The sequence below is a fragment of the Macaca nemestrina genome, chromosome 2 (genome assembly GCF_043159975.1).
Source record: "Macaca nemestrina isolate mMacNem1 chromosome 2, mMacNem.hap1, whole genome shotgun sequence".
Lineage (NCBI taxonomy): Eukaryota > Metazoa > Chordata > Mammalia > Primates > Cercopithecidae > Macaca > Macaca nemestrina.
This window is the reverse complement of record NC_092126.1, coordinates 131,949,577-131,965,396: the sequence shown is the minus strand read 5'-3', so window position 1 is coordinate 131,965,396 and position 15,820 is coordinate 131,949,577. Positions and strand designations below refer to the sequence as shown.

The 15,820-nt window shown below is 39.1% G+C and overlaps 1 protein-coding gene across 3 annotated transcripts in view; it reads right to left on the bottom strand.

Annotated features, from left to right (window-relative positions):
• The window catches only part of TAFA1 (TAFA chemokine like family member 1), a 557,764-nt gene that overhangs the window by 128,515 nt on the left and 413,429 nt on the right, over positions 1–15,820 (bottom strand). For 2 of the 3 annotated variants that reach the window (XM_011744776.3, XM_011744767.3), the window contains exon 3: positions 5,216–5,356. In XM_011744776.3, the coding sequence (XP_011743078.1) occupies positions 5,216–5,356 (141 nt within the window). The remainder of the gene's footprint in view (positions 1–5,215; positions 5,357–15,820) is intronic. The other variant, XM_011744782.3, reaches the window with a different exon arrangement.

Sequence of the window (15,820 nt, the reverse complement as noted above, 5' to 3'; positions counted from 1 at the left end):
AATCTTAAAGCAATCCAATATATGCTTCTTTTAAAATGATAGCTGTTCTCTTGCTTTTGAAAACACTGTAAAAGGCAACTGACCTGCAATTTCAGAGGAAGACAAATAAGAGCAATTGGAACATTTACCATGGGAGATTCACTGCATAAGTCAGAATATGTTTAGGACAAACGTGGTGTATAAATTATCAACTGCTGTCATGCAGAGAAGTTGATGCCTGTCTATTCTTAGGGAACTGAGATTGGGAATGCAAGAAACACTGCAAATGCCATAAAGTGGAGAGGATAGTTAAATAAATGGTGTATCCACCTCTGAAAAACCCACATAGCTATTAAAAATAATTTTTTGAAGAATATGTATTCCTTGGGAAATGATCATCATATATTAAGTGAAACAAGCCATCCATAAAACTTTGCTGCAGCATTTTAGTTCAATAAAATACCTACAATGTGAGTTTGCTCTTTAATAGCGGGGTAAGACTGGAAGGACATATATTAATATGTTATCTTACAATGTAGTAATAATCCCTGGGCAATGATATCATGGGTGATTTTAGTGCATGGATATATCTCTGAAGTTTTCAAAATTCCTATTGTAAACATGCATTCCTGAAGATGACTTACCAGTGTTAGTAATATCCATGATAATTAGTTGGAAGCATTTCTAAGAAAAGATGATGGCTAAAATTCCACCGTATTCAATTAATATGAAACAAAACTCATATAAAAAGTTTCTCTCTAAGGATTATCCACATTTACTAGTCAGATAGAAAACAGATATTATCATTTAGTGAGCCTTTGACAGGAGTCGACATTGTGCAAAAAACATTATATAGAAGATTTCCTTAATCCCCAGAACAATCTTAAGAAGTAGAAATGTCTATAATCCCTGTTATACAGATGAGCAAACTGAGTTTAGGAAGCAAATTAATCATTCTATCAAAAATACAGATGAGGAAGCTGAGGTTAGAAAGCAAATGTCATTCTATCAAAAATGTCATTCTATCAGTAACAGTTACAGCTCTGATTCCATCCAGGTATATCAAATTTCTCAGTCCATGATGTTAATAACTACACTGAAATTTTAATTTCTATTCACACTTTAATTTAATTTTCTTTTTTTTTTTTTTTTTTTTTTTTTTTTTTTTTTTTTTTTTGAGACGGAGTCTCGCTCTGCCGCCCAGGCTGGAGTGCAGTGGCCGGATCTCAGCTCACTGCAAGCTCCGCCTCCCGGGTTTACGCCATTCTCCGGCCTCAGCCTCCCGAGTAGCTGGGACTACAGGCACCCGCCACCATGCCCGGCTAGTTTTTTTTGTATATTTAGTAGAGACGGGGTTTCACTGTGTTCGCCAGGATGGTCTCGATCTCCTGACCTCGTGATCCGCCCGTCTCGGCCTCCCAAAGTGCTGGGATTACAGGCTTGAGCCACCGCGCCCGGCCTTAATTTAATTTTCATTCAGAGATCTAGGCCACCAAAACAATTTTGATCATAGCAACACAATAGACTTGCCCATACATGCCAATGGATTGAAGGATTTTGGAATAGAATGTTACCAAAAATATAAACAATAAACATGAGAATAAAGAACACTCAATACTTTATTGACTTTTACCTGGAAGACAGAAAGGATAGCCCTTTTGTTTGAACCAACCACACCAAAGAGTTCAGATTTTCCAAAGTCGAACAGTTTTCCTGAGATAAAAATATTACTGTTATGTGGCTTAACTTCTCACAAATCTTAGGGCTAGATACCATTTCCCCCTCTGTCAGCATAAGCAATGCATTGCACTTTGTGTTTTGTATCCAAATCCTAAAGGCAATTCTATTTCTAGATCATTAGAGATAAAAATGAACTGGAAACAAAACAAAGATTTATAGTTAACGGCTTCAAGGCTTTCTTTGGCAAAGAACATGAGAAACCATCATGGTTTTGTTTTATAATGCTTATTGGCTTCTAGGCCAAGAGTTTCTTCTTTAAGAGAGAGGGAAATAGCTTTACTCATCTAACTGCCTGCCTTCCCTGCATTAGAGGTGCTCACTGTGTTGACTGTAGTGTAGAATAAGTAAATAAACATAGTGCTAGTTTTTCAACCTCAGTATCATTGACATTTTGAGCTGGAGAATTCTTCATTGTGGGGATTCAGGGGAGCAGGGGTTGTCCTGTGTATTGCAGGATGTTCAATAGGATTCATGGCCTCTACCCACTAGATATCAGTAGCAGCTCCCTTGTTGTGACAAATGTGTAGACCTAAATATCTCCAGACATTATCAAATGATCCCTGGGAGAAATTGCCGTGGTGGCTCATGCCTGTAATCCTAGCACTTTGGTAGGCCTAGGCGGGAGGGTTGTTTGAGCCCTGGAGTTCGAGACAAGCCTAGGCTACATAGCACGACCTCGTCTCTACAGAAAATAAAAGAAAAATTAGGCTGAGGGAGAATGTTTGCTTGAGCCTGGGAGTTTGAGGCTGCAGTAAGCCATGATGGTGCCATGGCATACCACCTGGGTGACAGAGCAAGACCCTGTCTCTAAAAAATAAAAATAAAATAGCTTGACCTTCCCATGGCATATAATTGACAGCTGTATATGCCACATAAGCTTGCTCCTCTGACTGTGACTAGTTGGGCAAAGGTTGACGCATTGGCCTAACTTGGGCCAATCACATCTTGTCTTCTCAGACAATGTATTAAGACACAGAAACTGAGTCAAATGTATATGTGCCCTGAAGCAGTACAATCATGCTAAGAGAGATTAGAGTCAGTACCATGGAAGTAAAAGCCTTATATCATTCTCTAATTTATGAGAAGGTAAAAATAAAAATCTTGAAAAGAGACAGTCTACACAGGAGAGAATTAGGCAAACAGAGATCAGAGACAGTATGTTCCATGAACAAAGAAAATGAGATGACAGCTGCCTGAAGAACTTACAAATTCCAAGAGGTTTGGCTGAATTTCCTATAATTGGTTCACCGAGATTCCTTTATTTCCTTAAAATACTTCCTCTTTACTTAGCCTAGCTTGAGTGTGTTTCTCTTTCTAACCACCTACTGATCCATAATGAAAATACATAACATGAATCGATCTAGAAGGTGTCCTTCCTTATCTATATCTAGAGGAAGAACAATGAACACCAAGCCAAGGGATTCAGGTTCAATGTCCTGTTATGTGAACTAAGCAAGTGACTCATTTCTTTGAGTCCTCCTCCTGATTTCTTAAATAAAGGATTTGAAAATCAATGCACACCCAGCTCTAAATTATGAAACACAAAGATGGGAGGAGAGATTTATAGTCCCTTTGCACCTTGGACTCATTGTTTGGCAGTAACATATAAAATTGTCTTAAAGCTGGTGGTCTAAATTTGGTATTAGAGTCCATTATGCTGGACTGAAGAGTCATTCGAGCCATGGGTTATCAACCATGGGATGAATGGAACACTATTCAACCCTTCCAAGCCTCGGTTTCTACATGTTGAAAATGGTAGAGAAAAATGAATCTCCTTATGCTAATCAGTATTTCCATGGTGCCCCCCAATGATCCCTGCCTGCTGGTCTTCCAGCCCTTGTAGTCTACCACCACAATGAATAGGGGCTGGTGGGTATAACCTGTAGGATATTGTGGAAATAACAAAGTGTAACTTCTGAGGTGATGTATAAAGGCTTCTGTATTGTTTTCTTGGATTACTCACTCTGAGGGAAGTCAGCTACTTCAAGCTTTTTACACCAAGCTTTTTATGAGAGGGTGTTCACAAGGCAAGGAACCAAGACCACCTCCCAATAGCCATGTGAACAAGCCTTCTTAAAACCATTCTGCCATATCAGTCAAACCTTCAGATCTTGACTGCAACCACATGAGATGCTCTAAGCCAGAACCTCATAAGTTTAATTCGTGACCCACAGAAACTAGGACATAATATTTTCTGTCTTAAGCTGTTAAGTTTTGGGATCTGTTATATCGCAATAAAAAAACATATACTGCTTTGTCGAATTGTTGGAAGGATTAAATAAAATAATGTATGAGAAGTGTTTAGCACAGGGTTTGACCCATACTGAGGACTCAGGACAATTATATTTATTCATCAGTTTTTCTGGAGCACCCAGAGTGGTACCTGGCATATAGTAAGTGCTCATTAAATATGTGTTGAATGAATGTTAGGTGTTGCTATATTTATTATCATTATCACCATCATCATTCTCTATAGCCTCAGTCCAAAATCATTTCCCAAATGAGCTGGACCTTCAAGTTTCTTGACCTAAAAAAAATTCCTTTACCCTAATTTGCTCTAAAAAAATTTCAAAATAAAGCTATTTGAAACCCCAGAACCCAGAAGTTTAGTTCATTTTGTGCTGCTATAATGGAATATCTGAGACTGAGTACTTTATAATGAATAGAAATTTATCAGCTCACAGTGCCAAAGGTTAGGAAGTACAAGATCAAGGCATCAGGTAAGGGTCTTCTTGCCGCATCATCACATGATGAAAGACAGAAAGGCAAGTGTGCAAGAGAAGTATACACTTACCCTTTTATATTAGCATTAGTTCTACCCATAAGGGCAGGCTCCCTGATATGACTTGGATTTATGTTCCTGTCCAAATCTCATGTCAAATTGTAATCCCCAGTGTTGGAACAGGGGCCTGGTGAGAGGTGCCTGGCTCATGGAGGCAGACTTCCCCCTTGCTGTTCTTACGATAGTGAGTGAGTTCTCACAAAATCTTGTTGTTTAGAATTGTGTAGTACCTCCTCCTTTGCTCTCTTCCTCCTTTCTTGGCCATGTAAGACCTGCTTGCTTCTGCTTTACTTTCTGCCATGATTGAAAGTTTCCTGGGGCCTCCGTAGCCATGCTTCCTGTACAGCCTGTGGAGCCATGAGCCAAATAAGCTTCTTTTCTTTATAAATTACCCAGTCTCAGGTATTTCCTTATAGCAGTGTGAGAATGGACTAATACAGTTCCTCACAGCCCAACCACTTCCCGAAGGCCCCACCTCTCAATGCTGCAATGGCAAGCAAATTTCAACATGGATTTTTTTGGGGAAAAAACATTGAAATCATAGCACCAGAGAAAAAAGAATTTAAACTCTGCTGAGGCTGGCAATTGTATAACTTTTTAACACTTTGGATGCACCTTCTTCATTATCTGGAACCACAGCAGATAAAATGAGAAATTACATTATGTACAGTGAAGGCCATATGAACTTTTCAAGAGGTAAAGCCGGGTACCTACCGTCGACACAGGAAGGCCGGTTTCTTGTTGTTCCAGCCACTTTTCCAGGTAGACAGGAACACTTTACTGTTTGTGACCTCTCCTCAATGCGATTCTTGTTACAACATCGGTGTGCTGCTATCACTTCACACGTCCCTCCTTCTGGCAAGAGAGAAAGAACAGGGACACTGATTAGAAATAACTCAGTGACTATTCGAGCCTCTGGGAGTACATGTAGAGAGGTTGAGGAAAGTAATTGAAATTATAGAAACAGTTTCCATGAAATATAATTACAAAAGGACTCTCTTCTACTATATGTAATCACAGAGAGGACAGTGCTGTACTTCCAAAGCAACAAAGAATACCAATGGATAGCCCTCAAGATGTGGCAATTCTGGGCTGTAGGTATTGAGAGGCAGTAAAGCAATGAATGCCTGGAACTAACACACCTAATAAAGATGCTGCCTGATTTAAATGCATATTTTGGGAGCCATCTTTTGTGTTATCATCAGATTTAAGATTCTCTGAGCTCTCTCTATTGACAACTGACACTCCAGTGATACAGAAGCTACAGTGCCAGAAAAACTGCCCAGAAATCAGCTCTCCTTTCCATTGCCTGCCTACTTCAACGGGGCTAAATAGAAAATCTATTCGGGATATATTTCCCAAATCTAGACTTCATCCACAAATGAAAGAAAGAATTGCTTGAGAAAATGGGTAGGTGCTTTAAACAATGTCTCAAACTGCAGGCCTGGTCATATAGCTTGACTTAATTGTAACAGTTCATCCATGCATTCATCAGAATGTATTGGCAAACTAGTGTGTGTCACCCTCCACTAGGTTCTTAGCAGGTGAACTGCCGGCTCCGTGTAAAGGTTGATAAGCATCCAAGTGGGTCTTTCTGGCCTACAGGAAATCAGCTAAGCCAGATCTCTAGGGACACACAAAAGATACACCAAGTGACCAGAAAGCAGGAGTCAACTTTCTCAACATCAAGTTTGGAGTTCAGAATAGACCCGGTCCACTTAGGATTCTTGGCATTTAGGATGCAGTTGGCAAAAATTCACCAAGCATTTGTTAAGCAACCTCTATATACAAATTACTGTGTGATAAACTATATGGATGATAATACATCCCCTGTACCCAGAGGATACGTATGGACACTTCGAAAACATTGTAAAAAAGAAAAGGAGGGAGAAAGGAAGGAGAGAAGACTTAAGAGACAGCTTCATGCTTTCATCCTGTCCTCTGAGAACTGTAATGCAGCGATCCTCAGCGCAGTGGTGGCGAGGTGTGATGCTGCTCCCGCCTCGCTAATAATAGCTGGCCAGTTTGGAGATATTTCTGATTGTCATCACTGGTTGGAGCACACCGCTACTTGTTATCTTTCAGGAAGGAAGCAGGGCTATGTTAAACATCCCACAATGCCCAGGATGGCCTCCCATAGAAACAATGATCTGGCCTAAAAGATCAATATTGTGAAGATGTCGAGAAACCCTGGCCTGACATGAAAGAAACACAAGAGTCTCTGATTTTGAGTAAACTAATTATGTTTCTCTCCATGGGAGGGAAGAGTTCAGGCTTTCACATCAGCCTCTTTTAGTTTGAATCTCAGCTCTGTCACTTACTGAATGCCTTAGTTTCCTCACCTGTAAAATGGGAATAATAGTAACACCTGTATCACAGGGTTGTGTGAGTAAAAACAGAGAGAACACATGTAAAAGGGTTAGTGCTGAGCCTGACACATGGTAAAGAGTCTGTATATGCTTCCTATAATAAGAATACCAGAGTGACTGGATATTATTCATATCTTTGTAGGTGCCAACAAAGGTATAAATTTATATCTTTGGTGCCAACAAAGATATAAATTTTTATCTTTGGTGCCAACAAAGATATAAATAACACACTTTCTGTCTTAGAGGGATTGAAAATATGGTTTCTCCCGGAATACTCACTCCTACCTCCCATCCCTCCAACCTCCTCACTCTGACATAAATGATTTTACCAGTTAACTCTCCTTAGAGCTCAACTCAAAGGTCAGTTCCTTAGAGAATGTTCCTCACTTCCACCATTGTTCATTCTATTAGCACCCTACACATTTCCTGTGTGTAGTTGTTCATGTCTGTGCCCTAGCCAAACTGTAAGCTTGATTGGGGTCAAGGTCATCGCTTGTCTCCTCACAGCAATGAATGGGAATTTTTGGAACAAAGGACTGGTGTGGTACAGGTATTTCTCTAGGGCAACCACCTTGGTAAGCTGTGTACAGGAGGAGTTGGAGAAGTACAAGGTAGCGAAGGAGAAGAAATAAATGGCTCTTGCAAAACACTGAGTAGAAGAAAGAAGGCTGCAACTTGCTCATGGAAGAGTGCCTTACTATCTCCACATGCACAACACTGGGATTCGAGTTAATGGAATAGGGCTAATCATATATTACACTCTTTAACTCAGACACCTGCAATCATGTCACTTTAGCTTATAATTGTCAGCTACAAATACCCTCGGTCAAGTCAGTAATAGCTAGTTCAACACTTCACGAAAATGCCACTAATTTTAACATCACCTCTTGGCTCTAATACAAGAGTGGAGCAATATTTATGATTGAAAATGGCACAAGGCACATGAAAGCTCTCAGGATGTATTTTGAATCTCATATGATTTACAGTCAAGTCAACGGACACAATGACAGACATACCAGATTGCCTGAGTTACTGCACTGAGTTAAATAATACTGACAACAAGGTGGGCACTGAAGGGCCAAAGCCTGTCCCTCATGGCACTGCTGTCAATGAGAAAAAGGAATGCTTCTCTGCCACTCTTTGAACTCGCTGCTATTTCTGGAGCTCTGATTCGGATGCTGGATGCTGTATTAATTATACACATTCCAGCAATGTTACAAGGTATTGTTCCCACATTACACATGAGAAGCTGAAGCTCAGAGGGGTTGAATAACTTGCCCAGAATCACGTAAGTGTGACCCCAGTCTACTAGATCCCAAAACTCGTGCTTTTTGCATCTTTTCACAAGTGATTATTCCTTATGGTTGAAAAACTTCCAAGAAAAAGTTTGACACTTGGCTTAGAAAGGTTATCAAGGTTGAATATCCGAGCCACCCCTCCTCCCCCCATTGTGACTCTGACCTTATTCGTTTTGTTTGTTTGTTTTGAGATGGCGTTTCCCTCCTGTTGCCCAGGCTGGAGTGCAATGGCGCGATCTCGGCTCACTGCAACCTTTGCCTCCCAAGTGCAAGTGATTCTCCTGCCTCAGCCTCCTGAGTAGCTGGGGTTACAGACATGCACCACCATGCCCAGCTAATTTTTTTGTATTTTTAGTAGAGACAGGGTTTCTCCATTTTGGTCAGGATGGTCTCGAACTCCCGACATCGGGTGATCCACCAACATCAGATGATCCCGACATCCGGTGATGGGCCTCCCAAAGTGCTGGGATTATAGGCATGAGCCACCACTCCTGGCCGATTTGTTATGATTCTCTCTCTCCTTTCCTTTCCTCCATGGACACTGTTTTGACAGTTACTGCATGAGCACCCTAGGCACGTACCCCGTGAGGGTCACTGTATCACCTGAGACACACTCCCAACAGATCTCTGGCTCACCCACTCCCCACTCCATCATTGCTCAAATGTCACTTAATAAGAGGCACACTTGACACCTGTCTACTCAAAATAAATCATACTCCCCTTAGCCAGTACTCATGAGCTCCCTTGCTTTATGTCCCCTCACTCCCCTGCCCCCAACACCTGTAACTTTCAAACACAGTATATAATTTTCTCATGACATTATTGTCCATGTGTCCCACTGGAAATCAAACTCCTCCGGAACATGGATTCTTATTGTTTTATGTATTCAACAATGTGTGGAATATTATCATCAAGGTTTAAAATGTGCTTTTAACACATATTTTATTTAATTTTCAAAGCAGTTCAAAGATGGAGGTAGAACTATTATTATTTCAATTTTCTAGAGATGATACAGACTTAGAGCAAGCAATATAGCCATGCAACCAATGGTAATAATAATAGTATTAAAGAAATTAATCATTTATTGAGTTTTTCCTATGTGCCCAATACCATAATAAACACATCACAAATATTTATTTCATAGGAGAAGCAACTGCGACCAAGAGTGACTTAGAAACTTGCCCATGTTTCAACCTACAGAATGGGAGAAAATTTTTACAATCTACCTATCTGACAAAGGGCTAAGATCCAGAATCTACAAAGAAATTAAACAAATTTACAAGAAAAAATCAACCCCATCAAAAAGTGGGCAAAGGATATGAACAGACACTTCTCAAAAGAAGACATTTATGCAGCCAACAGACACATGAAAAAATGCTCATCATCACTGGCCATCAGAGAAATGTAAATCGAAACCACAATGAGATACTATCTCATACCAGTTAGAATGGTTCTCATTAAAAAGTCAGGAAACAACAGATGCTGGAGAGGATGTGGAGAAATAGAAATGCTTTTACACTGTTGGTGGGACTGTAAAGTAGTTCAACCATTGTGGAAGACAGTATGGCCATTCCTCAAGGATCTAGAACTAGAAATACCATTTGACCCAGCCATCCCATTACTCGGCATATAACCAAAGGATTACAAATCATGCTGCTATAAAGATACATGCACATGTATGTTTATTGCAGCACTATTCACAATAGCAAAGACTTGGAACCAAAAATTTCCATCAATGATAGACTGGATTAAGAAAATGTGGCATGTGTACACCATGGAATACTATGCAGCCATAAAAAAGTATGAGTTTATGTACTTTGTAGGGACATGGATGCAGCTGGAAACCATCATTCTGAGCAAAGTATCACAAGGACAGAAAACCAAACACCGCATGTTCTCACTCATAGCTGGGAATTGAACAATGAGAACACCTGGACACAGGATGGGGAACATCACACACCAGGGCCTGTCATGGGGTGGGGGGAAGGGGGAGGGATAGCATTAGGAGATATACCTAATGTAAATGATGAGTTAACGGGTGCAGCACACCAATATGGCACATGTATACATATGTAACAAACCTGCACGTTGTGCACATGTACCCTAGAACTTAAAGTATAATAATAATAAAAAAGAATATCCATACAAATTTAAAATGAAAAAAAAAAAAAAGAAACTTGCCCATGTTTTACCTAGCAAGGAGCCAATAGCATTGAGACCAGAACCCAGACCCTCACCCCATATACAGTGCTCTTTCCCCTGTCCCACCCTCATATACATGATGTCATTTCTTTGAAAAAGGGAGAAAAGCTTGGTAACTGGGAAATGACGAATGCTCCATTTTCATTAAAGACTTGTATATAAAGTCAATGACCCCAGGGCATATCTTCCTTAGGCACACAGATGGTGGATTTGCACACAGGAGGCCAGGAAGGTGTTGCTCTAAATAACAGGCTTGTCGGTTTTGACAAGTTGAACTATGGCCTCAATTACACATGGTGCTCAGGTACACTGGCACAGAGCCCAGAACTAGGTCTTGGTGGACACAGTGGAACCCCACAGGACCCCAACAGTTGGAAGATCTGATTGGCCCATCATACCTAAATCTCATTCCCAAAGTTTATGTTGTGACAGATCTAGCCACAGTCAAATGGAGCAATTTAATCTTTCAATCTATCCTGCCCATGGAAGCCTGGACTTGTATTAAAAGACTAAAAATATTAGCTCTTTGGCAGGAAAATTCACACTTACATAACTTTGCTCTGAAGATACATTTTGTGGGGCTTTATGGATTATCCAAGGGGGCTCAGTTACCTCCACTCTAAGAAAGGAGATAAGCTATATTTAAAATTCAATATAATAATCTATTCTTCACAGAGATTCTTCTGCTAATGAAAAAGTGAAATCAATCATACTTAGGTGATTATCAGCTATCTAAAGGAAGTATTACATGACAAATATTTGATTGATACATTATTAACTAAAGGCTAGGCTTTATTCACAGATTCTTTTAGCTTTTACATAATATACTTTCCTGTTTCAGGGTCCCATCAAAGATACCACATTATATTCAGATGGGTAGATGAATGAACAAAATGAAAAATGAATAACAAATCTGTCATGGATTTCTGAATGATCAAATGATATGGAACCTAACCGAGAGGGGTGTATGCCTTTGGTATAGCAGAGTATATATACAGAGTATAGTAAGCTTGTAAAATACACACCTTCCCCCATTCCTATGTGTTTTTCACTTCTTGGCTATATCAAGAGCTCACCTTTACTTGGGTCCACCCATGATACAGTGAGAAGGTGATCAAATTCTATCAGGATATAAAAGGACATAAAATTCCTATTATAACCACAGAGATAAAATTTTTCAAGACTCCCTCAGACAAAAAGGTTCTACTTATCTACTGTCCCCATCAGCTGGCTTCTTGGAAAAGGAGAAAGGAAACCAAAATGTTCCCCAGAGTTGCTCTCAATGAAAGGGAAGAGTTAAGTTTGTCATACCCTTTCTGGAAATTAGAAAATGTCCATTTTAATCCAATGTATCTGCATTTTAAGGTTTACCTTGTGAACTATCCTTTCAAACTTAACTGCCAAGGTCATTTCAAACTGATAATATTTGTCATTGAAATGTCTTTCAGACTTTTCCTTGGTGTCAATGCCTATCCATTTCTAAATTTCATCTCAATCCAAGTCAAAATGATTTCAAGATGATCTATGGTTTCTCAAAGCTAAGTCATCTAAGTGCTTCCTTAGAAAATGCAGCTTTCTTTCTTTTTTTTTTTGCTTATGGAAAATAGCCTCTCTCTTGGATTTCACCCAGGATCTGTAGATCTAAAAAATAAGACAGATGAAGTAACCTATCATCTAATGGCAGAGGATGTAGAATAAAGAACAGGCTAGTATGGAGGTTAATTGTACTACTCAGATTTTCCAGATTATTGTTTCTGTTATCAGTTAATCTGCAGAAAACACATATCTAAAATATCTATAAAATTATTCCAAACCCCTAAATCTAGCATTATAAGGGATCCCATTGTGCTTTCCAATTAGGAGGTAAATGCTGTAATTATCTGGCTAATGCACACTGATCTGAAAAATTTGGATGTGTTAAATGTACTCTGCTTTCCAGTTCTCTTTCTGCCACAAATCTTCAAAACAGTGGTCTTTCTTCTCATTCATTTTGCTCATGTTGACCCAGGTATTAACGAGAAGGTCCCCTGCAAAAAAAAAAGCTCCATGGGGCATCTCTCTAGTTTCCCATCTGCTCTTTTCTCTTGGGTTTATCAGAGCCCTGAATACATTATCAAACCATTTTTAACAGGAAAATAAAGTTTCTAATATCCAAAAAAGAGAAAAAGATAGCATTTCAAGACTATTTCTGGCAGCAGCAACTCTGAGCTGGAGAAGTTAAAAAAATGCCGAGTCCAATATGCTCCTAGCAATGATCCCTTCTTCCCAACTCAATGCATCACTGTCTTGACCTGTACAAGTGAGGAAACAAGGAAGATAAATTGCTAAGGATAATGTTTCTTTTAAAAGGAGTCCCCACTGGTGACAATTATGTGTCATGATGGAAAGGGAAGAAGAGGTTAGGAATGACTGGCAGGCAGATGAGTAAAAGCTTGACAACTGGCATCATAAGCCAGGGTTTGCCCCCAGATTGGATATTTAATAGAAATAGCTCATACCAACCAACTGGATCACTCTGGGCTACAAACTGGGTCAACTTTTTAGAATGGACACCTATGGGAATTTGCAAATGTCCTATCTTTTTCATCTGCCAGGGAATTGGACATTCAGTAGTATCTTTTGCTGTTGGTGATTGTATTAGTCTGTTTTCACACTGCTGTAAAGATACTACCTGAGACTGGGTAATTTACCAATAAAAGAGGTTTAACTGACTCACAGTTCCGCGTGACTTGGGAGACCTCAGGAAACTTATAATCATGGTAGAGTGTGAAGGGAAAGCAAGTACCTTCTAAAAATGTGGCAGGAGAGAGAATGCTGGGGAAACGGCCACTTTTAAAATCATCAGATTTTATGAGAACTCCCCCACCATCATGAGAAGAGCATGGGGGAAACCACCCTCATGATCCAGTCACCTCCAGGCAGCTCCCTCTCTCGACATGTGGGATTACAATTCGAGATGTGATTTGGGTGGGGACATAGTGCCAAACCATATCTATCAGTGGTTTCATGTCCAAGACAAAGCATAGCCAAACAATTTAAAATTATCACAACAGCAGGTTTTCTGGGAAAGAAGAAACGATGCTAAGTGGGTAGTGTAAATTGGAATAGAGAAAATTGCTTTAAAAATAAAAAGAGAGGGAATGTAAACCTAAGCCTTGTACATGTACATGTATGTGGGTATTGCTGTGGTGGTCTTCCTGAACCATACTCTGAGATATATTCTCCTGTGTATGATCCTACATCTCCTACATAATTCTTGTACAATAATATTTACAGTGTGCATGATTTTGATTTTTTAAAAATAATGTATTGCTTTTCCTATAAAGAGGAAGGACAACATTTTTTTTTTTTTTTTTCCTGTTTTACCACTATCCCAGTACTAAGCTTGAAATCTGGCACTTGTTTGGTCTGTATATAGTTGTTGAATGAACCTTTTCCTCAGAGACTCACTTTTGACCCCCATTATATGTTCTCTTAGCAAGCTGAACTTTTGTTTTTCAGCATGACTCCTAACTGGAATTACGGGCTTGTTGTCTAGCCTGTTTGGCTGGGCACTCTATGCTGGCAGGAGGACCACATCTTGTTTAATTCTTTATCTCTTGTGCCTGGAATAATAGTGGGCAGTCACACATTTACTAAATTATTAAATGACTGAATGATGAAAGGAAGTAAGGAAGGAAAGAAAGAGAGGGAGGGAAGAATAGATGGAATGTAAAGGGAAAGAAAAGGAAAATAGAAAGGAAAAGGTAGAAGAAGAAAGATAGAATATATAAATTAATACTCTTTTGGGAACTTCTTCTGAACATCCATTATGTGGATATTTTCACAAAGATGAATTTGAATAAGTGTAGCTTTTGCAAATATGAGAACTTCCAATATACCTTCTAGAGAAATTAACTTGGGATTTTGGTTTGGGATGGTGTCAAAACATACAAAGGAAAAGCTTTTTACTCTAAGTGAAATAGCTTTAAAATGAAATAGCAATTAAAAGTAACTGTGAGGAAACTTCAGTTCCCGTTAATAGGCCAGGATATATGCTTATAGCCAAAGGCAACTTTTGGAGAAAATGAATAAACCATATTTAAGGAATGTTAAGACTGACATGATTATTAGAATCCTTGCCTTTCCACTTTATTACAAATGGTTCCTTTCTTTAAAAGCTGTAATATGTAAGAAAAATCACAAATTTTTTTCAGAGTCACTTTTACAGGACTTCTTGATCAAGGTTTTATAAATAGCTTTTTTGGAATTCATTGTAGTGGGTGTCAGAAATGCATATTTAAGACTGTGTTTAAAGTGCTTTATTGACCCAATGGACTGGAAGGAAGCCCTGAGTGTCTTTGTCTGTAAATCATTGACAAGAGAGACACTAATGGATCTTTAAGCATGTTTTGGTCGAAGAGGGCAAAATAGCTGCTTGATTTGTTTATGCTTGTGATTAAACAAATTCCCATCCATTCTCTCCCAGGGTCCTTGGGTATGTAGAGGAAAAAGGTAGGAAAACGGAAGAAATTCTGGGCAGGACAACAATGTTTGAAGCAGGGTAGCATAATGGATAGGATCACAGATTCCAGAGCCAGGCTGCAGAAACAAGTCCTGGGTCTGCTGCTTCCTATTATTTTTCATTCCATATTTCAAGGTTCTCATCTGTAGAATGTGGATGACAGCATCATCTTTACAGGGTTGTTTTAAGAGCTACACTATTGCCTAGCTGAGTCAATGGTCTTGGTTTAAGAATAGGGTTGAGGGAGATCCAAAGGGGATTTAGGTCAAGAATACTGCATCCTATAGTAAACAGTAGACACATTATAGCCATTTTTCTAAGCCTTATTTCATTTCAATTCTTGTCCTAATCACAGTAGAACACAACTTATTTATTTTAGATGTTAGCTCAGGGAACCTGAAGGGCATTGATGCTGTGATTCAGTTTCCAGAGACTAACATTGACATCCAGGGTGAATGCCCTGGATTGCAATAGTTGCAATAATTCTTATACTTAACAGGTATACGAATTAAATAAATATAGGCAAAGTGATTATAATAATACCTGGTTCAGAGTAGGCATGAAAATTTACTCTGATATTACTAATACTATTGAAGTTATCATCTTTGACCAGGTCCTAATTGTTGGTGGGAAAAATATAACTCTTATTTTTTCCCTTTTTCCACCAATATGGACTACTCCTCACTCTTATCTTTCTACTCTCATTCCAAGCTATTACGGAGAAACTACATTTAGGCATCATTATCTCCCCGAAATAAAATTGCTAAAAGTAAGGTAATACCACAATCAACTCAACACCCATCCACTAGATTTCTTCATTTTTTTAAAAGAAGAAAATGGCTTATACAATGGATATGTCGAAATTCTACTGCACAAATAATTTTTAGTAACTGGTCTACCCCCATGGAAATACATTTTACCCAAAGGTGCACCAATGAGGTTACAA